This window comes from Patella vulgata, chromosome 2 (genome assembly GCF_932274485.2).
Source record: "Patella vulgata chromosome 2, xgPatVulg1.2, whole genome shotgun sequence".
Classification (NCBI taxonomy): domain Eukaryota; kingdom Metazoa; phylum Mollusca; class Gastropoda; family Patellidae; genus Patella; species Patella vulgata.
Genome location: NC_065880.2, coordinates 39,659,486 through 39,686,042, shown reverse-complemented (window position 1 = coordinate 39,686,042; position 26,557 = coordinate 39,659,486). Strand labels below are relative to the sequence as shown.

The 26,557-nt window shown below is 33.0% G+C and overlaps 1 protein-coding gene across 1 annotated transcript in view; it reads left to right on the top strand.

The window, feature by feature from the left end:
• The window catches only part of LOC126812575 (serine/threonine-protein kinase SMG1), a 72,716-nt gene that overhangs the window by 4,509 nt on the left and 41,650 nt on the right, over positions 1-26,557 (top strand). The window contains exons 2-21 of the mRNA XM_050539032.2: positions 9,719-9,855; positions 10,110-10,168; positions 10,300-10,377; positions 10,901-10,982; positions 11,353-11,400; positions 11,558-11,683; positions 12,104-12,274; positions 12,524-12,700; positions 12,881-12,953; positions 17,061-17,212; positions 18,692-18,793; positions 20,363-20,439; positions 20,876-21,065; positions 22,776-22,906; positions 23,246-23,398; positions 23,782-23,891; positions 24,743-24,839; positions 25,090-25,191; positions 25,552-25,731; positions 26,171-26,273. Of these exons, the coding sequence (XP_050394989.1) occupies positions 9,719-9,855; positions 10,110-10,168; positions 10,300-10,377; positions 10,901-10,982; positions 11,353-11,400; positions 11,558-11,683; positions 12,104-12,274; positions 12,524-12,700; positions 12,881-12,953; positions 17,061-17,212; positions 18,692-18,793; positions 20,363-20,439; positions 20,876-21,065; positions 22,776-22,906; positions 23,246-23,398; positions 23,782-23,891; positions 24,743-24,839; positions 25,090-25,191; positions 25,552-25,731; positions 26,171-26,273 (2,348 nt within the window). The remainder of the gene's footprint in view (positions 1-9,718; positions 9,856-10,109; positions 10,169-10,299; positions 10,378-10,900; positions 10,983-11,352; positions 11,401-11,557; positions 11,684-12,103; positions 12,275-12,523; positions 12,701-12,880; positions 12,954-17,060; positions 17,213-18,691; positions 18,794-20,362; positions 20,440-20,875; positions 21,066-22,775; positions 22,907-23,245; positions 23,399-23,781; positions 23,892-24,742; positions 24,840-25,089; positions 25,192-25,551; positions 25,732-26,170; positions 26,274-26,557) is intronic.

Sequence of the window (26,557 nt, the reverse complement as noted above, 5' to 3'; positions counted from 1 at the left end):
TGTAAAACAGTTTATATAAATTCATATTACATTATTATATGTGTTGCGACCCATTTGTGCCAATTTCTAGGTCCAGAATATTAGCGATTTAGCTCCTTTAAGTAATACTTTGCAAGGTTTAACTAATGGTATGCTGCAAATTGGGACCATGGCGGATTAGGACCAAATTCCTGATTGATTGGTACCAGATTTTTAACCGATTCAGACCATTATTTTAATGGCAAGAGTATTTAAAGTATGTTTGTGATGTATTTAATGATACAGCAAAAATGACAATCGACAATACTCGAAATTGATCCTTTCAGTGCCAGACATGTTTGAGGCCATGCCTGGGTATCTTTTATTTTAGCTTGCGTTAATGAGTGTGGTGATATGGAATTGGGTTTACTTTAATTTTGGATTTTGCTCTAATCAAACGAAGAAAGATTTGTCTGTACAGTTGCGTTTCCACGTACTCTTCTTTGATTCCACACTTGCACACCTACAGTACCAATGTTTCGACACAGGACCTCCGTTTTTTGTACCACACAAACAAGTAGACACTTTTCGTTGCCGCATGGTGACACAAACAACTGGATACTTTTCTTTGCCCGACCATCCATTCATCTACAAGTTGTAGGCTATGGACTTTAGTTAAACTCTATTTTAGCCATATTCTAGCATTAATAAGCTATTGATACAGATAGAGTGGTCTAACTCTTGGCACAGTAGGATTACAAATAAAAACATTGTCAAAAACTTTTAACAACGAAAGGGGTAACACTTAAAAAAAATCGAAAACAATTTTGTGCATAGATTTATTGAGATAAGATGATAAATAATCATGTGTTGTACAATCATGAAATGGATCTAATAATTACACTTCAGTGTATTGATAAAATGTGTTTACAAACTATTAAACTACCTGTATAGTTATGTCAAGATAAAAAAAACCCAAAACAATCTAGTATATTAACTGAACTCTGATTACAAAACTACAGAAATAATTAGATAAAAAAAATAATCGCCATACTTATTTTCAATTTGTAGAACAAACTTGGTGATTGTACCGTGTACAAAACCAGAGGCAGGCCACGCCCACATCCAATATATGCCTTGTCAAGCACACTGTCCACATCCGGCTAGCAATATTTCAACTAGCAATTACCTCCTGACTGATTAATGTTTTTTCACTATCACTTTACTGAAAATATTATTGAGTAAAAATTAAAGAATCCCCGTCAAACAGAACCAGCAACAGACTTGTAGATTTTAAAGATCTTTATGTGAATCAACGTTTCGGGTGTAATACCCTTTATCAAGAATGCTTTTTTATAAATCCTGTGACGCCTTATATACAAACAAAAGAGATGACGTCACAGGATTTTTAAATTTATGACAATGATTGATTAAACAGTAAAGGATTGTTAAAATTATGGATTGTTAAAAAATAAGGATCGTTAAATTTATTTGTATGTACAAAATGATTTTTAAAATAATAAATTAAAGATAATAAAATTATTAAAGTAAATTAAATAGTGATTTAGGTTTTATTTTGACAGTAAAAATTAGGTGAATTATCGCATATTTAAATAAAATAATTGTCATTAATTTCTTCTAAGATAGCGGTGGCGGTGGCTGTTTCTTCTTTATTGGTGTTGTTGACGGGAACTGGGCTGGTACTTTCTGGATTCTCTTCTTTATATGGATGAGTAATCATTTGATTGTTTTCAACTTTTAGTTCATATTTAAAGCCGTTTACGTAAATAAATTTTGGTCTTGCTTCAAAGGGTCGAATCCACGTTGATGGTGGTAAAATTGGTAATGATTCTGCTTGATTTCTTTCAGCGTTATCGTTTTTTTCTTGATGGTTGAACTTGCGGCTTTTTCGGTTTTCTTATTGACAGAGTTGTCCACTGGTGCGATTGACTTTTGGTATCTCATCCCTTCTACTTTTCTTTTTGATGGTTGTAATTTTATGCACATTTCTAATGTGTTTTTTACCATTACTTCTGTTTAAAAATGTTTTACTGCAGAACGGACATTCGAATCCCATCTTCGGTTTTTCTTAAGTTTGTTCGTTCAAACCTCCAGGAGCTTGGGTTGCTAAGAGCTTGATAATCGATTCTTCGTGACTTAATCTGACGTTGGTGTTACGTGACGTTTTAGCGATAATTTGGGCTTGAAATTTGTGTCCCGTGGTACTAAAATGTTTGGCTACGGGGGTGTCATTAAATTTTCGGATATCGTTGGTATGTCCGTATAAACAGATTTTTAGAGAGTTGCCGGACTGCCCGACATATTGGATCCGGCAGTTGATACATGTTATTAGATAAATAATAAATTTAGTGTTACAATGAATCAAGATTGTTGTTAATTTTGTAGGTTTTGCCGTTGTAACTTGATTTTACTTTGGTGGATTCTAATAGAAGTTTGCAACAAATGCAGTTTCTTTTACATTTGTAGCAGCCTCGTGGTTTGTTGATGTCTGTGTTGGGTATATCGGATTTGCTGAGTAGATCTCTCAAATTTTGATTTCTTTTGTAGCATATTCTAATTTGGCAGTTTTGAAGAAATTCAGTGTCTCCATGGTTTTCTAATAGTTTTTGGTTGGTGGTGATGATCGATTTCAGGTTGGTTTTTGGTAGAAATTTGGTGGTGTAAGTGAGGATATTGGTTGAAAGATCAATAGTTTTGGAGGGATTGGATAGAGGTGCCTTGAGCGCTTTGGTGATCCCTTGATGTATGACGTTGTTAGGATAACCTCTACGGTTCAGTCGTTGCTTCAGCAGTGTGAGAGATTTCTTCAGTTCTTCTGATGTGCTGGATATTCTTATTATACGGAGTGCCTGATTGAAGGGTAGATTTTTGAGGGTGTGGGTAGGATGACAGCTAGTGTAGTTGAGGTAGAAAAAAGAATCGGTGGGTTTGCAATATAGTTTGGTTTGGATGTTTAGATTAGAGTCCCGATATACGGTGACATCGAGAAAGTTAAAAGAGTTAAGGCTGTGTTCTAGGGTGAGCTTGATTCCAGGAGTATGTTGGTTTAGTCCATCCATGAATGAAAAAAGTTCATCTCGACTAGATGGCCAAATGAAGAAGATGTCATCAATGTAGCGCCACCATACTGTAGGTTTAATCGTGGATTTTTTGAGGTAGTCTGTTTCTATTTGATTCATAACTAGGATCGCTATGTTAGGTGCTGATTTGGTTCCCATGCTGATGCCTAAAATCTGGTGATAATGTTTTCCGTTGAACTTAAAAGCGTTCTTTTTTAGTATTAAGTTTAGAAATCTTAATAAGATCCAGGTGTGTATAGTTTGATCTTCTCGTTTTTGGAGTGCTTCTTTGCAGGATGTCATGGCTAGATTGTGTGGAATGGAGGTATAAAGGCTGGATACATCGGCGGTGCATAAAATGTTATCGGCAGGAATATCTTTAATATTCCTTAGTCTGTTGAGAAAATCTGAAGTATCTCTGATGTAGGATTCTGATGCCATGGCAATTGGTTTTAGGTGATAATCTAGAAATTCCGAGATTTTTTCTGTTGGTGAGTTGACTGCTGAGACAATAGGTCGGCCAGGATTGTTGATTTTGTGGATCTTTGGTAGCATATAAAAAATAGGAGTTCTTGGATGTTTTGTTCTTAGATATTTGATCGTTTGTGGATGTAAGAGTTCTTTTTTTGAAAGAAAAATTAGGAATTTATCTATTTCATTGTTGATTTTGTTCGTGGTGTCTATACGAGTTGGTTTGTAGAATTTGGTATTACTGAGTTGACGAATTCCTTCTTTGATGTAGTCTTCTCGGTTCATTAGTACTATTTTTCCGCCTTTATCTGCTGGTTTGATGATTATATCTGTGTTCTTTCCAAGTTCTTGTAGGAGTTTAAAATGCGAGTTGTTGATATTCTTCCGTAATCTAATAGGAGGTCTAATTTCTCTTAGATCTCGAGTGGTGATGTGTATGAATTCTTCTATTTTGTTGATATTGGTTTTTGGGGGTGTCCAACCATTGGTTTTGGTAAAAGGATTATAAGTTTCAAGACGTGTGGGGTGATTTCTGAAAAAGTGTTTCAGGCGTATACTTCTTTCGAATAATTTAGCATCTATATTTTTCTGTAGTTGATTGACGCGGGGTGTGGGTATAAAAGATAATCCGAGTGATAATGCTAATTTATGTTCTCTGGTTAAATGAAAGTCGGATAGATTTAGAATTAATTCATCTAGTTCTTCATTAGTTTCTCGGCGACGTTGAAATCTTCTTGTTGGCATTATTACTTTTAGAGGGTAAGTCTTCAATAAAGCGATTGACGATATCGTAAATTTCTTTTTTGATTTCTGGAGTGGCGTCTAATTCTTCGATGCTTGTTTCAATTTCTGTGATTTCTTTCTCCAAGTAGGTTTTTCTTTCTTTCCAATAGTTGGATAGGATTCTCGTAAGTGCTTTTCCAAAATCTTGATGTGCGGCTTCCCAAAGTATTAGATATTTGGAGGGAAAAGTAGGAGTCTGCGGAGTTAATTTATTCTGGCTCAAACCCTTAGGTATGAAGCGATTGGTGATACATTTGTCTAGAAATTCAATGTGTTGTTGGCATTTAAATAGACCGGTTCGAATTTTGCGGTAAGTTTTGAGGTACGGGATAGCGTTTTCTGGAAGACGTTTGTTGTTGAAGTTGGTAGTAGAGACAAAAATATCTGGTTCATCAGCTGTTTTTCTCTTTTTGTTGAGGTTGTCCATTGGCAGTACTAAAAAGAAGGAAGGCGGCTAAAAAAGCTTTCCTAGAGGAGTGGATCTAAAAAAGATGCTCGCCGTGCCTGGATAGAGTAAACTGGAAAACGGAGAGGGGTACGGCAACACTCCCTTGAGTTAAAAAGATAGCTGGACAGGCTGGTACATCTGCGTCGGGACTGGATCAAAAAATGATGCCGGCGGGGCGGAGTAGTAGAATGAGTAAAAATTAAAGAATCCCCGTCAAACAGAACCAGCAACAGACTTGTAGATTTTAAAGATCTTTATATGAATCAACGTTTCGGGTAATACCATTTATCAAGAATGATTTTTTATAAATCCTGTGACACCTTATATACAAACAAAAGAGATGACGTCACAGGATTTTTAAATTTATGTACAATGATTGGTTAAACAGTAAAGGATTGTTAAAATTAAGGATTGTTCAAATTATGGATTGTTAAAGATAAGGATCGTTAAATTTATTTGTATGTACAAAATGATTTTTAAAATAATAAATTAAAGATAATAAAATTATTAGAGTAAATTAAATAGTGATTTAGGTTTAATTTTGACAGTAAAAATTAGGTGAATTATCGCATATTTAAATAAAATAATTGTCATTAATTTCTTCTAAGATAGCGGTGGCGGTGGCTGTTTCTTCTTTATTGGTGTTGTTGACGGGAACTGGGCTGGTACTTTCTGGATTCTCTTCTTTATATGGATGAGTAATCATTTGATTGTTTTCAACTTTTAGTTCATATTTAAAGCCGTTTACGTAAATAAATTTTGGTCTTGCTTCAAAGGGTCGAATCCACGTTGATGGTGGTAAAATTGGTATTGATTGTGCTTGATTTCTTTCAGCGTTATCGTTTTTCTTGATGGTTGAACTTGCGGCTTTTTCGGTTTTCTTATTGACAGAGTTGTCCACTGGTGCGGTTGACTTTTGGTATGTCATCCCTTCTCTTCTTTTCTTTTTGATGGTTGTAATTTTATGCACATTTCTAATGTGTTTTTTACTATTACTTCCGTTTAAAAATGTTTTACTGCAGAACGGACATTCGAATCCCATCTTCGGTTTTTCTTAAGTTTGTTCGTTCAAACCTCCAGGAGCTTGTGTTGCTAAGAGCTTGATAATCGATTCTTCGTGACGTAATCTGACGTTGGTGTTACGTGACGATTTAGCGATAATGTTTGGCTACGGGGGTGTCATTAAATTTTCGGATATCGTTGGTATGTCCGTAAAAACGGATTTTTAGAGAGTTGCCGGACTGCCCGACATATTGGATTTGGCAGTTGATACATGTTATTAGATAAATAATAAATTTAGTGTTACAATGAATCAAGATTGTTGTTAATTTTGTAGGTTTTGCCGTTGTAACTTGATTTTACTTTGGTGGATTCTAATAGAAGTTTGCAACAAATGCAGTTTCTTTTGCATTTGTAGCAGCCTCGTGGTTTGTTGATGTCTGTGTTGGGTATATCGGATTTGATGAGTAGATCTCTCAAATTTTGATTTCTTTTGTAGCATATTCTAATTTGACAGTTTTGAAGAAATTCAGTGTCTCCATGGTTTTCTAATAGTTTTTGGTTGGTGGTGATGATCGATTTCAGGTTGGTTTTTGGTAGAAATTTGGTGGTGTAAGTGAGGATATTGGTTGAAAGATCAATAGTTTTGGAGGGATTGGATAGAGGTGCCTTGAGCGCTTTGGTGATCCCTTGATGTATGACGTTGTTAGGATAACCTCTACAGTTCAGTCGTTGCTTCAGCAGTGTGAGAGATTTCTTCAGTTCTTCTGATGTGCTGGATATTCTTATTATACGGAGTGCCTGATTGAAGGGTAGATTTTTGAGGGTGTGGGTAGGATGACAGCTAGTGTAGTTGAGGTAGAAAAAAGAATCGGCGGGTTTGCAATATAGTTTGCTACACAATTATTATGTCTGATCAGGTACATAATATTTTACTAATTTACACACACACCCAAAATAAAAAAAAAAGATTTTAAGATAAAACACAAGCCACTTTTAAAGAAAGAGTATGTACATGTAAGTTTTTTTTAGACGTATCTCTAATGATTTTTATAAATTCAGTCTTTATTATTTGATGATTTATTTGGACTAAAAACATATTCAAACTTTATTTGCTTCAAAACATTGTATTCAGGAGGAAATACACCAAGCTATAAAAAAAAATCTAAAGAATCCATGTCAAGCTGGGTAAGAATTCCTTGCATATAAAAGATGATATCTTATTTACGCTATATATCGAAGCCTAGGTAAAATCTCAGATTATCATCTGCCCACATATTTTTCAGCAGTTTAGTTTTAGAATATACTGTACATTTTAGTCTCTCAATTTTACCACGTCTGCTAGTCATCATGTTTATCAACATACATTAAGCGCTCCCTGTTGAAAAGAGGTCAGACAATCTGCATGTGCAACCTTTGTCGTCACTCGAGCAGACAGCCATAATTGTCAAGCTAACATTTAGTGAGTGCACGCTCCATGGGTTGTTTTAGGGAAATTAGGGAATCCAGTATTTTTCAAGTAATATTGAGTGTCTCTACCTTATACCAAAATTGCCATACTTTTATTGGAAATAACCACCTGATAAATACTTTTGTTGGAATGCATTTTTAATAGATTAGAATTCATAAATATGTCACTTGATTGATAAAAATATGACTATATTATCAATTAATTAGAGACAACATTTCAATGTAATGTTATAAACAGCATTTAAAAAAACATATCTTTACTCTTATCACAAAATTATCAAGTATACAACTTCTGCATAAACAACTGGTTTAGTGGTATAATTTATTGTTTAATGACCTACTTGCATTCTAAACAGCTGACATAAATGTACCATACTGTACAGTATTACTTACATTACACTCTTGATACTTGACCTATGATCCCTACATATTGACCTTGACCTTGGTACAGTGTGAAGTGTGTGTGCAGTAGTGGATTAAACTGTGCTGTATAGTGACTAGATGTGAAGGTGTATTTAGATGGAAGAGTTTGAGGAGGATAATGATTGCAATGTTTATAGTTGGAATGAATTAGACAATGAGCCATCTTGTGAAGATAGTTATGTTTATTTGACAACAGGTAGTCCATACTGACAAGTTTTAGCATTGACAATCTGCTTATCACAACATGAACATGTGTGATGTGTCGCATTATGGTTGAAGCGTCACAGTTTCTGAGTTTGTAAACCATAAACTTATATTAATAATATGTTATGACAATACTTCTGGTAATTACCTGTAGGTAAATGGGAAAAAATTAGCACTAACAGAACTGGCATATTGTCTCTTGTTACTAAGAGGATATTTATCATCTGGATGTTGGCCTATTCCAAAAATCTGTTTGCATTACAAAATGAAATGAAATATGAAACAAGTTCTAAAAGGGTCAACAATAAATGTTTGGTTTTTTTTTTTAGTTTACATTTGTAATTGTCTTATGCTCCTGATTCAATACATTGAAGTTTAATAGATTCAGCTTAGACAAAATTATTGTTGGCACTGCCAAAATAATTTATAGCCATGTGAATTTCGGGACTTTGTTCATGATGTGCACAAAATGATTATTGCAAGCCAAAATGATAGTGCAATGCAGCCATAAATGTATTTGAAAGAAATCCCCAGTTAGTTTTATAGGCTATAAATCTCAATAGGCTACAGGAAATAATTGTTCGATGATAAGTCACTAAGTGACAACTATTTAACACAGATCCTTACATGTATATTTTGTTCGTATAAATTTTCCCATTGTTGGACAAGAAAGTATCTCTGAATTTTCCATCAAGGTTCCCCTTGTTTGAATTCAATATCTCTAGGGCAGGATTTCCCTGTCTTCATTAGTTTTGTTGGTTCTGAACAGCAAGTTGTTAAACACCAAAATGAAATAAATGACTGGAAGCATTATCATTAACTGAAGGAAAGACAACTATGGTAAAGTCTGAAAACAACAGAGGGAGAAATGAAATGAAATGGGGTTTAACTGGGCTAATGAAGATGGGCATACGCCATACAGTGTGCTATGAGGAAAATTTTGCCCGGACAGCAGCACTACGGACTACTCTTATATCGAATTCCAACTGTCAAGGGTTTTTTTACATGCATGCCAATGTGCACACAGGACCTGTTTTCAATCCCATCCAAAGGACTTTACATTGTCCCATACCAGGACCTCTGGCCAGCTCCACTGACATGGGGGAACCACACCAGAAAATTTGTATGAACTTTCTCGGCCAACACTATGATTGAACATGTGATTCCTATTTCACTGATCACTAACTGGATTTTTTTTTTGGGGGGACTACTATTTAATGACGAATGAAAATATTGTTATATCAAAGTTTATGTTGTGATGATACTTCATAACATCTATATTGCGATATGGTATATTACATGTAATATCAGCTGATAGATTGATTTTGACATTCCCAATCTGATTAAAATACATATCTATATTTCGTTTCATTTTTTTTTATACTTTTGATGGCCTCTACTACATTAAGATCTGACCGGTTGTAGTGGAAGGTTGCATCAGAGGTCATACAAGCAACTTTTGACCCTATGATGTCAGACATTTGATTAACCAATTAGCGTTGATGTTTCTAGTGGGTTACCCACAGTGCCATGTATCCATGCCAAAAACTCGCTGTAACAGACCGTTTCATTGGCTAATCCTTCACATCATCCAGAAAGCGAATTATATAATAACTCTTCCAGATCCTGGTGTAGTAAAACGAAATTTGAACTATAAAAAAAATATGAAACAGGATCTGTGTTTTATTCAGATTGTGACATTCCAAGAAATTGTCCATTTCAAAGTTACTATGATCCTGTCTGTATCTTATTCTGTAAATTCAGTCTTTATTATTATTATGGTGTATTAATATCAGCTTATCAATATTAGAAATTGTCAATTTAGTGATCCTCTTGGAAATCTTTTTAATACAGTTCTATGTTATTTTAATTTTATTCATAGATGCCAACAAATGTTTTTCTGATGAATCTCGTCTGTCGAAATTGATGAGAAAAGTTATCATAAATAATGATAAAGAAAGAAGATCAATATCAGCCAGAAATCTCAAAGAATTTTTACATACAGGAGAAGGGCATAGAGTATGTTAAACTCATATTAATTAATTATGAATTTACACAATTTTAACATTAGTTTGATAGAAAATACAATGTAAAAAAATGCAACAGTAAACCTGTGTAAGCAGTTAACCTGTATAACATTGAAGTAATTTATACATAGATGATTGTTTACAAAATAGGGTATTTTTCAGATACGGGTAGACTAGGTCAGTTTGATGAATGTTGATTTTCCAAATCTTTCTTATAAATTTGTGTTATTTTATGTTTGTTTATAGGCGACAACCAAAACAAGTGATGACATTCTTGGTGCCCTACATTCAATATTCTTTGAAAGGTGGGTGAGGTTATGTATAGTTTTAAGATACTGATTTATTAAAAATATGTCTTCCTTACACTATGTATTATATTTTTTTTTGTCTTCAATAAATGTTTTTGGCTAAAGATTTTATAATATTCTATTTGCAGATCATATAGAGATGTTAAAACTGAGGTTGCTCTGTGTATCGGTGTGGTGGGGAGTACCATGGGACCAGACATGCAAGGGTAAGAATTGGGGATACAAAAATCCCATAACAATCTATCATATAACATGTTAATTAATAAATCATTGTCAGATTAGTCAATAGACAGTAACTATACTTTATTTAGTCTATTGATTTATTTGTTCTGATAAAATCTCTATGCCTCAATTCTTCATTTCCTTTTTTACTTGGCTTTTAAGTTGTAATTGTTTTAAAATGTTTATAGTCAACTCTGATGAACATAATTTATAGAATTTAATTCTATTTTAAAGAAATGATTATCCTAATCCTGATTATTCTCTGAAGCCGGTTTTCGTTTGACTAGTCACAACTTTCTAAACTGCAGTTATGTCTGTTACAATCATGTCAGTATGTTTGATGTGGTGCAGTGTCAGTATGTTTGCTGTGGTGCAGTTACATACAGACAGTTTCCCAGTACCTACTGAAATCTGTGACTGTAGTTTAAAACTGATTAAATTAAGATAGAGATTGATACTTCGCCCATACCACAAACATCTAGCGTTTTAGAATGCCTATTATTACAGATATTTTGATTGGTTGTTTAATCAAATGGAGAGTGTACAAGAAGATGAAATCAAATCACTGTATCTACTTGCTCTGTTAGAGGTAATCTTGTGTTATACTATTGATATCATTGATTGTTTAAATTTAACTGTAAAATCAGAAAGACATACAATTAGTTAAATTTGTAAAAGTACAGTGATAAAGATGTGGAAACTTGTACGTAGATATATAATATTATATAGCAGTATTTACTGTAATTTTTAGTTTGACTGACTAAAATGAACAAAACATTACAGCCAATGCAGAATATATGCTTTCCAGTTTTTGATGATTTTGTACTGATGGGTATTTCCCTCATCTTTCATGAAAAAAAACCTCAATGAGACAGTAAATATTATTTTGTTTTATCTGGTTCAATTCATAGTATACAAAATGACTGATTTTTAATATATGTGCTTCCTTGTAATTGCAGACATTGAAATGTGATGAAAAGAAACATACCGCTGCTGATCTCATTGGAGTGAGTACATTAATGTCGGTCAAGAAGTAACAATGATATTTTGGGAAATACATAAAGAATGAATGAAATTAGCTTTTGCATGATCCTATTATGAATTTATACTATTCCATTTTTCATATTGTAAATTATTTACCAAAATGTAATATGTATTTTGCAGTATGTTATGGAGAGAATCTGGACGTTATTAGAGAATGCTGATACACCAGAATTATTACGATCTGTTGTTGATGTTATATTATATGTAGCTAAAGTACATCCTCATGTCTTTAGTCTTCACTTTAGGGTAATAATAATAATAATATTAATTGACAGGTGGTGGTAGTCTTTAGTACTCATATAAATGTTTAACAAGTCGAAAACAAATAGCTTTTCAAGGCTATTTAAACTGATTTGATTTCTTTTTTGTCTCATGAAAAACTTACTGCTATTGATTAGTGAAATAAACTAATATTCAAATATACAATCCGAAAACTAATATCATTTCTGTGAAAATATATTGATTTGGCAGAGATTTAGAGTATTTAAAATCAAAAAATGCACTGAAAATGGTCTAAATATTAGAATATATACAAAAAGTAAAACCCAGCATTTCATGTGACTAGTACTGTTATTATTAAGTATGTCTTAAACTTTATATTTTGTATTTATATAGGGATGCAGTATCATATTCTTATGATATCTTATTTTGTTATTTCCATTAAAGGATACAGTAGATATATTAGTTGGTTGGCATATTGATTCTACACAGAAAGAGAGTTTAATTAGCTATACATCTGAGGCTCTGGTTAGTTTCCGTAAATTCTGGATGTCAGATTTATCTTTCTCTGTCACATTATTAGGACAATTTCTGGAGGACATGGAAGCTTATTCTGAAGTAAGTTGACCTGATGATTATTTTTTTTCTTATTCTAATTAAAAATTTAGCTTCTTGTAATGAAATCATTGGCAAGGACTGGTTCAGTGTTTTGTCGAGGCAGTTCAGGAAGATTGAATACCTTCCAGAACGTAAAATAACTAACATACCTGATCAAGCACTCGCACTATATTCAAATAGTGGTGTTGCTATACTTTTTTCTCTGTGTATATAGATTGTGAAACAATTTAGATCTATTTTGTTATACAGGATTTGGTATTGTGTATTGGAGGACAGGGATCAATAGAAGATGAATTACCTACAGCTGATGAATGTGTGACTAAGATATCATCCTTATTACGTGTATTTACAACTGTATTGAACTGTCTAGGTGATAGTTTTACTGTAAATAAAGGTGGTCGAATGTCATTAGAGGAGGTGGTTAGCGTAAGTATCTTACAAAATGACTATTTTTGGGGTGTAAAATGGAAACAGGTTGTGTCAGGCTAATAAATTTGATTTGTTGCAAGCTATGTTTAATGATAGAAAAAAGGTAGATTTTCTTGGATGATGTAACTTGAAGCTACATCTGTGTGTAGTGTGATCAAAACTATTTTATATTTTTAGATTCAAGAGAGAGTTATTAGAAGTATTGAAAGTGTGGCTAAATCACTTTATTCTGAATGTGTTCTAATAGCTGGTAAGATTTAAATGATTCATTAAAAATAGTAAAACATAGTTGGTAGATTATTTATAAGTCTTTGTTCATCTTTTGAGATAATTAATGCTTTGCAAACAAAATATTGTGAAAGTTGAATCTCAGAAAGGAATATCAGTTCAAAAATGGTTCAGTTCTTTTTAGTATTTAATTACATGTGATAAATTCAAAATTTGTCAACATTAATCATTCTCTGCAGACAATATAAATGGGATATGGTCAAAACACACAACTTATAATCTTTGCTAAAATCTCTAGATGGTAGGGTGACCCACCATAAATAAATATCTCCAAATATCTCGACAATTATGCCACAATTATATATTTGCCAAGCCTCAAATCAGTTTCACACAATTATAGTCACTAAATAAACGATCATGTTGTACCTAATAAGCTATGACCATTAATCATCTATAAATAATAGACTGAAAACTGGTTCCATGTGTCCTCCATAACATCCAGACACTTTTGAGTAAAAGATAGGTTACGTGCCCTTGTTTTGAAATTAGTCCCGCTTAACCAGTCTATCGACCATTCTACGTCTGATTGACAGGTCGGGATAATCAAGACTACTTTTTTACGAAACGTAACAGAAAGCTAGAACAAGAAATTGAATTTAGAAATAAGCACGTTGGCTAGCTCAACAATTGTTTTAAGAAGCTTGTAAAAGTAAAATGAAACTACTGCTAGTATCATGTTCCTGTCTAACCCGAGTGTTTCAGAGATATTATTTGTACTAAACCAAAAGATGCCGCTCTTAACGGTACAGTTAATGATAAAGAGATTTAAAAAATGAAACAAACGTAATTTCTGAATCTGCTGTAATAACCATGAAGCTTAATTTTACTGCTATTCAAAATCGTCAACAATAAATTTTTTACGGCTGTAATAGTTGATAGATTTGTAGAGAATTGCACGTGCCATGACTATTTATAGTATCATACTGTCAGAAAGTTGGTCTCGACACGGCGAATGTGCACGCTTCAGTGGTAGTCTCGAACTATCAGCAGTGGACTGTATTTCTGTAGAGTGCATGGGTCACCCTATAGATGGGCCTCTTTTGAAACCGAGCCCGTGGAATTATTTGGATTTTGTTTTCTTAAAGGCCATTATGGGAGATCAGATAAAAAGTTGACAGATCTCACTGTGATAGTTAAAAAATATGTAACGTAAATAGAATATGCTGAAAATTTCAGTCATATTGCTCCACTCTGAACCAAGATATTAGTTTTTGAATTTTAGGCAATCCTCGAAGTCTTGATTATCCATTTTTACGTTTAATTACAGGCCATAAAATTTCACGCGAACGATACCAAACGGTTACATGCGGTCGCACCAGATCAAAAATATGCGACCAATTTCCTGGTTACGCAAATAGAAATATCGGTTACGTTAACAAATTACAGCAGCTTAATTATTACTTATTAAACATGCATTATGCAAGAGTTAAATCTGCATATTGCAGGTCTTTCTTTAGCCCTGAAATGTTTTCTAAAGTATTAATTAGACATTAATTAACTGATCCAGGCCTTAATTAACTGTCGATGGCATCAGATTTCTCCGATATTAAATAGATTAGAATGGTTCGGCGATATTTTGATTTAATCAAATATGGAGGACCGAGACTTAGCTTCGATCAACCAGTACGGTGGTTGAAATTATTGCACACGTCTGTCAAACCTTCAAAGGCTAATATCTTCGCTTGCAATAGAGTAATTTGAATGAAATTTTCAAATTATTCATTTTACATCATCTACTTTCAAACTATTATAGCAAGAATGGCTAGTTCTTTATCTAAATCTTACATCTGTGGCGGAAAACAAATCTACATGTCCATAAACAGATTTATAAATCTATAAAAAACAATGTGAATAAATTAATTGAAGACGCTAAAATTAAATTTTACTCTGATAAAATAGAAAATGGCGAAAACAGACAAAAAGACCTGTATAAAGTTGTGAATTCCCTTTTGGACCATAATGCTGAGCGTACTATTCTCCCGGACAATGATAATGACACTGAACTAGCAAATTTATTCTCTGATTTCTTTCAAATAAAAATACAGAAAATACGAACTGAACTTGATGATTTAAATAAAACTGTTGACTTTAACGCTCATGATTTTGATAAGTTAGAAAATTCTGTTTATTTAAAAAAATTTAACTTGGTTAGTGAATCTTTTGTTTTAAAGCTAATTAAATCGTCTGCTCCTAAATCTTGTTCATTAGATCCTGTTCCGACTTCTGTTCTTAAGGACTGTCTAGACGAAGTTATTCCAGTTTTTACCAATATTATTAATTCTTGTATATCCTCCGCTACTATTCCCAACGTTTTCAAACGAGCTTATGTTACCCCTTTAATTAAAAAGTCTACACTGGATCCTAATGTTTTTAAAAATTACAGGCCTGTCTCTAACTTAAGTTTTATTTCTAAAATATTGGAGAAATGTATTGCTTCTCAGATAAAGGCCCATCTAGATGATAACTGTTTGTATGAACCATTTCAAAGTGCTTATAAACAATTTCACAGTACGGAAACAGCTTTAACCCGGGTTTCAAATGATATTTTAATGGAAATTGATAATAGAAAATGTACATTTTTAATTTTATTAGATTTATCTGCTGCTTTCGACACGGTGGACCCTTCCATTCTTCTACGTAGACTTCAATTTAAATTCGGTATTTGTGGCTCTGCATTAAATCTTTTAGAAAGCTATCTTGTGGGTAGAAAACAGTGTATTTTAGTTAATTGCAAATCGTCGTCTGAATCTGTTTTGTCATCTGGGGTTCCCCAAGGTTCTGTTCTTGGTCCGATTTTATTTACCCTCTATACGTCACCATTAGGCGATATTGTCAGAAAATATGGTCTCAGCTTTCATTTGTATGCCGATGATACTCAATTATATATTTCATTTACACCTGATTGTCCATCTTCTTTCAATTTATCAAAATTGCAACTTGAGAACTGTATTAGTGAAATTACAAAATGGATGTCAAAGAACTTTCTAAAATTGAATGATGATAAAACCGAATATTTGTTATTAGGCTCAAAGCATCAATTAAGTAAATCTGCACATGATAACCCCCCTGTTGTAATTGGTAATTGTGATGTATTTTCATCTTTTTCTGCTCGTAATATTGGCGCAATCTTTGATAGTTTTATGCTTATGGGAGCTCAAGTAAATAATATTTGTAAATTGTGCTATTTTAATATCAGAAATATAGGTAAAATACGTAAATGTGTAACTGTAGAGGCCTGAATTATTTTACAAAAAATGTATTCCAATCCACTAAAGATCGCAGGCTAGCGATGCCATCTAGAGTTGATTATGGTCTGGATAAGTTAATTAATGTCTAATTAATAATTTACTAATTAGATAACATTTCAGGCCTAAAGAAAGACTTGCAATAGGCAGATTTAGCTCTTGTTGAATAATCAATATGAGTATATTTTAGCATAGATTAAGCTGTGAAAAACCAGATAGAAATTATGATCAGCAGTTTCAAGGGTTAGACTGAATTATATCAACATGCGTGTACATGTTTACTTGAAATGTATTTATAGTTGAACTTGCGGAATAGAGCAATTCCAGAGGGTGGGGCGATTTCCCAATACTACCCAATACCACTAAATACCAACCCAATACCACCTCAATATCACCACATACTACCCAATACTACAACATAATGATGCAAAATAGAGATATCATTTGATTTTTTTCAAAAATAGAGAGTTATATCGCGGGAAATGTGCTTTAAGGTATTTCTACGGCCAATGGCTGTCGTAATTTTATTGATTTTTTTCCGAAATTTACAACAGGAATTTTTGGCCATCGATGTTATAGTTACCAACAGCCATTCCCATGTTTACGACAGCAATGGCCGCGATGGCTTTCGTGAATTTTGAGCCCTGTAGTATTGAAATAGTTTTCATAATGCGCAACTCATTTCACTTCTAATTAACAAATTAGGACACCAACATAATGTTAACAGGTAACTGCCAGTCACTGTTAGTTTGAACTTTAATAACTTGTCCTTTACTTGTATAATAAAAGGATAGAAGAAATGAATATATTTTTTTTTTTTTTAGCCAATAGTTGTTTAGAAGTTCTGATGAATCAGATCCAGTCTGGTGGTGGAACATCCAGTGATTCTTTATTAAGCTATGTTATATCACTAATATATGTAGATAAACCAGTCAATAAACAGTTCTTAGTCTCAATGTTATCATTTGTAAGAAAGGTCAGTTATATTTGAGTTGTCATTTATTTGACTGTCATATTCATTTTAAATCATCCAAGCCTCATTGTGACTGAAGGCTAAGATTCATTTTACTTCTTTAAATTGAGTAAAAATTAGTGCTCCTACGACTAGTCGGATAGCCGTAAACGGTTAGAACTGGACGGTTAAACGGTTTGAATTCAACGGTACGGTTATTCGGAGATGTCCCCCATTACATAGAGTTGTGTCTGATTATATTCCTCTTTATAACAAAACTTGCCCGTTGTAATTTTGTATTTGATGTTTGAAAATTTTAGAATGTAACAGTCGTCCAACGATGTCGACTGCTAAACAATGATACTATTAATAGCACTCGTCGTGGTCATACGGCAAAGTCAACGGACCTTGTTCGTCTTTTGCTATTGTTAATCCAATCTAAATACTTCTCGGCATTTCTAACTATATTCTACCTTGTTTATTATTTACTTCAAAACGTAACCACCATTCAAAATATAATCATAAAGGCTAGAAAATGACATTATACTAGATTCGTTACGGCATTGAACACGTTTCATATCTCGTAATTTCTCGAATGAATTCTACTTTGGTTTTCAGTTAAATTAACCAATCATAAAAATTCTACTTGCAAGCGAGGAATTATTTCTTTATTGTCCAATCAATAGACGCCTTCTAATTTACTTTATTCTATTCTTAGTAACATTGTGTAATCGTAATATTATCGCCGTCTGTCACGTACGAAGGGAAATTGAGTATTGTTTTGTATATTATCGTTATATTGAATTAAAAAAATGTTTCAAATGAACCAAGTTAACCAGGTAAATAAATAGCTACGGCCTTAGATAGTTTAAATTTTCATTAAAGAATTGTTCATGTCTGAAAAAATTCCTTAAATTTTTGCGCGTGTAATGCCTTTTATAAGGCGAGTATAGCGTGCGCACGAGTAATGACTCGTAGCTCCTGACAAGCTCTGTTTTATGTTTAAAATTGATACCATACGGTTAACGGTTACTAACCGGTTAATAGCTACGGCTATTCGAATAACAAAAAGTCCTAACCGTAGGAGCACTAGTAAAAATAACCGCCAAATGTTGTTCTTTAGAAAATTCCCTAGACAATTAAATAAAAAAATGTATGTTAGATGCATGATGTTCATGGATAGAAACAAGCTATTCTTCTGTACTCGATTCAAGTTCCAAGAGGACATCATGAAATCAACTGATCAATTTTAATGATATTTGAACCAATATGATGTTTTTGATAAAGAGTTAAAGTCTATAATTCAACAGAACAATAGGACATTAAATCACATTTCTTTTTCTATAATTGACTTTTTATATGGAATATTGTGCCTTTGAGATTAAAACACAAATGCTGGAGATTATTGCCGTATTGAAATTTACAATAGATTTTTGCTATAAACTGTCATGGTAAATTTTATGTGATTGAATTTTATGTTGGAATATTGCTTCCATATTTCAGATAATCAAAAATTATGGCACAACGTTACCAGTACCATTTCTAACAGATATTCTACAACCCAAGTCTTTACTTAAAACGGTCAGATTCTCAAATTCTAATGAGGTAATTATTTTTGTAACATGTATATTTCACAGTTTCTGATTCTTTTCAGTATGTGATATAAACTTTGCCTCACCATTGTAAGATATATTTCACAGTTTGTTATTGCTTTCTGTATGTGGTAGAAACTTTACCTGACCATTGTGTGTATGATAATTAATGTATATATATACATGTATATATATCTTGATCTATGGGTCTCTGGTGTGAAACTTTATGTAGAATATTCTTATTTTTAACCTAATTAACTTTATTGTTTCAATGTTTCTATGGTGTTTGATGTGAGGTGTTAAAATTAGTTTCCTTATCAAGTTTAAGTATAGTGGAGTGTTAAAACAAAATAGTTTACTTATCAAGTTTAAGTTCCATTAATTATCACATATTCCCATACTGATTTTGTTGTCCCCCGCCTTTCGAAGAAAGCATGGGACTATTGAAATGGGTTCTTCCGTCCGCCCATCTGTCTGTCCGTGACACTTTTTGGGACATAATAACTCTTTCTAATTGAGCTAGAATGTTCAAACTTGGTATAGGTGTTTATTAGGTGTATAGTTTTATTACACCTATACCTTGACTAAGTTCGATAATGAGCATTTTCTGCTCAGGGTAAGAAGAGCGATAAGCATTTTGATTGGTCAAGACTTTGGAACACAATAACTCTCATTCTAATTGAGCTAGAATGTTCACACTTGGCATAGGTGTTTATTAGGTGAATGCCTTGATGGAGTTTGGCGTTAGAAGATAAGAATTTTCTGCTTATGGTAAGCAGAGATAAATAATTTGATTGGTTGATGCTTTGGGACACGATAACTTTAGTTCTAATTAAGTGAGAGTGAGGACACTTTGTGTAGAGTTTTATCACATCAGTACCTTCACTAAGTTCCATAATGCCCCCGTCAGACCGGGATGGCGTCCTTACTGCGCTGCTGCGACTGAACGGCGACCAGAAAATGCATACGGTCGCCAACAAACGCGAACACAACACAAGAAAATGTCCCCAAAAATTACAAACCTGAAAAAAAAGCGTTTTTTGAACATGCTCTAAACAAACGCCGTGGCTCTCCGATCATTGGCGACCCTGGAGACCCCAGCACCCCAGCTTTTACAATGCTTATGGCACTCTTTGCGCGCACTGAGACCATTTTCCGTCGCCGTAACAGCGCAGTAAGGGCGCTACCCCAGTCTGACGGGGGTATAATAAGCATTTTCTGAATAGATTTCTTTTGAAGTGGTTATGTCAATATTTCACACCATATAAAAGAACCAAAAATGGAAATGTAAAGCCTGTTCATGACTGCTGTTTTTCATTTCAGTTTATATGTCTGCAGTCGGTAATATATACTTCGGATATCGATCAAAACATTAGTAAAAATTACCATTTATTGGCAAATACCGATGTGTGCTGATAACACATTTTATAGATCATTACCAACGTAATTGAAAATCAACACATCTCTACTTTATGTTCATTCTACTGCCATGAGTCCTTGTTAGAATTTTAGTAGTCATCATTGTTGTCAGCAAACACAATATATGTTGTTTCTATGTTTTAATATTGTTTATTGATTGCAGGTTGTTGCCGAGGTAATGTCTGTCTACCATAATCTCTTGGGGTTAAAGAATATTCCACTTCTTGAAGAAACATACAGGTAATTAACAAACCCGAGTAAGCATCATTATAAAATTGTGAGGGAGCCACAGTGTTGTTTGCTGTAAAAATTCCCTGCGATTTTCTGGTGTGGTGAAGGATGGAGGGCCTGGCAAGAAACAGTGTCTAGTCATTAGGATAGTACGAGGTTCCGTAGCTGTAGCACTGCTGTTCAGAAATATTTCCCTCATAGTACACTCTGCATGGTGTATGCCTGTCTTCATTAGTCCGGATGGAGCAGAAAAATAAAAAAAACATAAACCCCATTTCATAGTTTTATCGTGTAATTATGAAAAAACAAACAGTAAAATCCTTTAGTATTTTTAGTCACAGTCCACATGTTTGATATAGTCCCATTTCAAAACTTTTGAAGTAGTAAGTGAAGTTAGAATTTAGCTTCAAGAAATTGAAATTGAATTTTTCTAATTTTTACAAAGGTTGATGTTATGTGATATGGAGATAGCGTATAATACCCTGGTTAAAGATCATACAGAAGAGATGATAGAACTAACTACCAATAATCAGTATACAGATATATCTTATACATCTAAACAAGCTGAAGTGGTTATTATCTTTAATAACTGTGCTTTTACAGAAATAACTAACACCAAATCAAATATATTCAGTGTAAGTATTTTAACTAAATCAAACATATTTAGTGTAAGTATTTTAATCAAACCAAACATATTTAATGTAAGTATTATAACCAAAATCAAACATATTAAAGGGACATAAGGTAAGATTAGATAAAGAACTGACACTTCTTGCTATAATAGTTAAAAAATAGATAATGAAAACATAATATGCTGAAAATTTCAGTCAAATTGCTTCACTCTGAACCAAAATATTAGCGTTTCTATTTTACTTTAGGCTACCCTCTATCGTCATTACTACTGTTGGTACAATATAAAAAAAGTCTTGATTATTCATTTTTACGTTAAATCATCCATCGCAAAACGTATTCAAATTCACTAAATATCACATTCTAACGATGGCATTGAAATTTATTATGGGCTTGATAAGTTAATGGATGTCTAATTTAGATAACATTTAAGGCCTAAAGAAAGATCTGCAATAGGCAGATTTAGCTCTTGCATAATGCATGTTTAAGTGTAAGTATTTTAACAAATTAAACATTTTGACTGGAAGTGTTTTAACTAATACCGGTATGTCCCATTCAAAGACACCGTGAGCATACATTCAATTAGGAAAATTTCATTTGCACAAAAATTGGATCATGTTTAGCATCCAGCCCTCGTCCCCAGAGAATGTAATTAAAGATGAAGTTGAATAATGTTCTCCATGATCAAGGTTTATACACATAAGCTATAATGATGTTTTATTATCCAGTGCCAAACGAAATTAGGGAGGGATACTGAAATGGTGTCTGTGTTTCCGTCCGTCCGTCATATCTCATAAACCGTTTAAGATATCTTTCTGAAACTTTGTACACACATAAACTTATTACAGTAGTTGTGCCTTTTGCTATTTAGGAATTTCTGGGATTTATATTTTTTGTGTTTCAATGGAAACAAACTTTGGTGTACAGTATTGTTTCCGGAATATATCTCATAAACCATTCAAAATATCTTCATGAAACTTTGTACAAACTTCAAACTATTATAGTAGTTGTGCCTTTTGCTAATTTGGAATTTATGGGATTCAATAATTTTTGTGTTCCCATGGAAACAAATTTGACTTAGTTTTTGGTGTACAATTTTTGTTTCAGGAGTACAATTTTTGTTTCAGGAGCATATCGAATAAACCATTCAAGAGATCTTCATGAAACTTAGTACAAACATTAACCTATTATAGTAGTTGTGCCTTTCGCTAATTAGAAATGTGTTTCCATGGTAAAAAAAATTATCTGTTGAATTTTTACTACACATTTGAATTAGTTCTGGGTATATAATTATTATTCTAGAATATATCTCAGAAACTGTTCAAGATACCTTTATAACATTTTTACATTCATCAACCTATTATTTTATTTTTTGATGACCGTCCTTCCATCCCGATTTCATTTCCGGGGCATATTTCATTATCCGTTCAAGAAATCTTTTTGAAACTTTGTACAAAGATTAAACTATTATTGTATTTTATTTTCTGATGTATAAGCTTAATGTTTAACATACAGCAGTTGATTGAGGTAGACAAAGGTTGTTGTGCAAACCTTACAGTCAGAGTATGAATCTTCTGACTAGTCCCATTGATATTCCAAGAAGTTGTTTTTCCTTATGCCTTCCAAACAAGTGCAAGGGTGCGGGATGGTGATGACTAGTCATCTTGTTGTGTATACATGTACATATTTAACAAATTTATTTGTATATGTTTCAGATGTGGGCATTGACACCATGTATATTTGATCTGTTGGTAGATAAATTAAAACCTATAAATAAAACAATAGCTTGTTGTTATCCGTCTGTACAGTATGCTATAATACATACATTGTATTCCCACTGTATCAGGTAAGTAATATAATAATAAACATCACATTATTGTAGAAATGTTAAGCAGATCATAAAATTTATCTAATAAGAACCATTTTTAATTCCCAGTAGACCAAATGCTTTCTGAGTTATACTAATTCCAGTTCAGGGGAACACATGCTAAACAGATAGTCATATATAGAATATACAAACATTTTCATATTCCATTTTCACAGTTAAAAATCTAAATAATTATCAGATAATGTTAGGTTTTGGACTATGGAAACTTTTAATGCATTTTTTTTAAGTTTCAAAGCTCTGTGGGGTTTTAGGTTTCAGTTTTATGTTATCAGACATGTAATTTATTGTATTTTTCAGACATGATTTCTTCATATCAAGTAGTGATATAATAAGAGAGTCTACAACAGAAGTATCATCACTAGTTGTAGGAGCTACTAAAGACTATTTAAACCGTACTTTAATTCTATTACAACAACTACTGACTAATACTAGTACTTCATATGATACAAGGTACATTCAACATGTTGATCGGGATGGGGGAAGTGTGTGGGCTGTTGGTCATCCAAGTCAAGGGTTGATCTCTGATCAGTATTTGACATGGATTAGGTTCATCTGCCTAACCTCATCTGGTTTCTCCAGACACTGTTTTCACTTCACTTGTGAAGAAAACTGCGGTGAAGCGAATTATTGACATAAGTAATATACCATACATTAGTCCCAAAATAACCTGATTTGTTCTGAGTAGATATCAAACCCCAATTTGCTCTATCTTTTTTTACATACTAAAGTTAAAGAATACAACTTGTGCACTCGGAGAACTTTCAATTCACAAATTTCCACTAATTTTTTGGGAGGTTTTTTGTTTTGAATTATGGATATTATTTATTTGACAGATGTTTGGTATTAAAGTGGGTATCAGATCTAACATCTAATCTACAGACATCAGTTCATGTCTTAGATACACCAGCATTTGTAGGATTGATTAAAGCTGTCATCAAACAAGGTAAAAATACTAAAAGTTTTATTGAACATCTCAAACACTACAAACTCAGCATCTTTTCATATAAAAGTTGACATCAGAATTTAGTTAAAATAGTGAACTGATTTGTTGTATGCACGTTTGAAATTGGAAAATTTTGATTTAAATGCTGTTCAACTAATCAGACCTTGTGGGTTATGTTTATTGTCTAATCACGGGTTAGCTCATACTCCTTGCAGTGTTTCGTTTGATTATACCTTATCCCACTTAACACTGCTGTAAAGGAAGCAAATTTCTGTTCCAAATTATGACTGGTCAATAGTCTGATTAACAACAAATAGCTAACAGCGTAACAATATCATTACGCTTTAAACAGAGCTCCAAATTGGACCAATTATGTTTACATAACGTTACGTCATGATTCACAATTTTATTATGCCCAATTAACCAGTGCATAGCAGAATATTGCAGAAAAACTAATTATGTGACAAACAAGGCTATCAAAACGAATACAATGTAAACAATGCGGTTTTTAGAAGAAGAATACTGTTCCGTTTTTAATACCTTAAATCACTGTCCAAAGTCTTAGGGAAGACCCCAGATTAAACAACGGGCTGTCATATGTTGCTGTACTTCGGATAGATTTGATTGAACAGGAAGAACATACACAGTTTCTCAAAAGCTCAAGTATCAGAAGCCAATCCAGCAATGGCCAGAGAGGGATTTCTCGGGCCATTGCTACAGAAATATGGGGTAAGCTAAGCTATTAGTAAGACTAAACAGTGATGATGTTAAGTCATTGTTAAAGAATATTGCCCCTACTTACTAGGATTGGTCAGGTTTCTTGAGATACTTATTATTATTTTAAATTGTAGGTTTTAACAGTGAACAAACAATATTTTTGTCAGCTTGTCAGTGTCTTATAAATATGTTTAAAACACCAGTGTCATTTCCAATAGATGTTGTTAAACAGTAAGTATTTATAAATTTTGTCTAGGCATATATATTTACAAAAACAATATTGTTATTAATTCATGAAAGAATTCATTTCCAGTCATTGCCTGAAGTAAAAAATATATTATCTACAGCTTACTTTATCTTGCAAACCCCCACATTTTTCAAATACAGCAATTGACAATCAATGCCATTATTAAAAGATTAATCAAAGATATAACTTGACAGGGTTGATTCTGTTCATTGTATATTGTTGTGTGTATTTTAGGTGTGAAGAAGTATGTGTATATAGATTATCTGATGTTAATAAAACAGTTAGAGATTTATATACAGATCTATTTCAACTTTTACCATTAAATATAACATCCAGGTAAAATACACCACATGTCTTTGTTGTCTTTGTGTGAGATATCACTTCGCAGTTGAATCTGATGTTAACTTAAGTGTCTATTATCATCTCTCGTGTGGGACTGTCCACATTTTCTTCTAAACTATTATCAGCAAGGAAAAGTCGTCAATATTTTGATGAAGTCTATGAAAATAGGCTATTTCTCAACGAACAATCTATTTTACCCCATATTCTTTGAAGATTTATTACCCACTGTGGATCAGTGATTTCAGGACGGGAAATTTAATGGAATGATCCTACACTTATCCAATAGTTTAGATCATAAATCAATCAAAATTATTTTGAAATAATGTCTTCAAAATTGTATTATTTGCCTTATAGTGGACAGATATTTGAAGCAGAAGAAGAAGGTTTGGCCGGACATAAACAAGACAATAGTGTTGGATTGAAAACTATTTGGTTAGCTAGACGAAGTCATATGTCTCGTACTCCGTCAGGCACCTTCCATTCACACAACTTTAGACATGTCATGTCTTTTATACTGAACAATACACCACCAAGGTATGTCATTGCATTTTCATAACTGAGGCTTTTGGTTGTTAGAAGTTTGGAGACTTTGGTTTCTATGAAGAACATTGAAATTAAAACTGCTGAGTGTCTTTTGAGCGGCGTTGAATCTCTTGAAAACTACAATATTGTGAATGTTTAATCTTTAATAGAAATGTCAGACCAAAATACACGCTAGCACCATGTATAAAAGTGTTGGGTAGAGTCTTTTGATTGTTCTCTTTTTTAATTTATTAAATTAAAGAAGATTGTCTACCATTAATATTTTGGTTTTGTGTTCTTAATTAAATGTTAAAAAATCAATTTGAGTAAATTTTTTGCATGGATCTAGTCAGAAAAAATTAGATATAACCTCAATAATGCAAATGATGATCAGCATCTTTAGAGGGACAAATTATTATTGTATTATTGTAAACTGATGTTATATTTCCAGTCAACTGGGAGTTCTATATTGGTTAGAAGCTATGTTTCATAGTGCACAGAGGTCTGATAAGGATGGTGATAAAAGTCAGGAGACTTCCTGTCTTCATCAACTGGTAAGATTTATATTATTGAAGATGAGGCAATGTTCAATTCCATTCCATTCTCATGCATGCCAAATATTTGATTTAATGGAATATTCAGAGATTTTACTAGTCACTACTCCTAAATGGATTTATTATCCAACCTCTGATTTTACTAATTCTGACGGTAGACGTTATGAATTTTGATTTTCATTCTCAAATGTGTGCTGTAAAGTGAAAGACTTCCAATGGATGAATATAAATGAGTACTGATGCAATGGAAATTATCCAACATAATAACTTCAAGGTTTTATAGT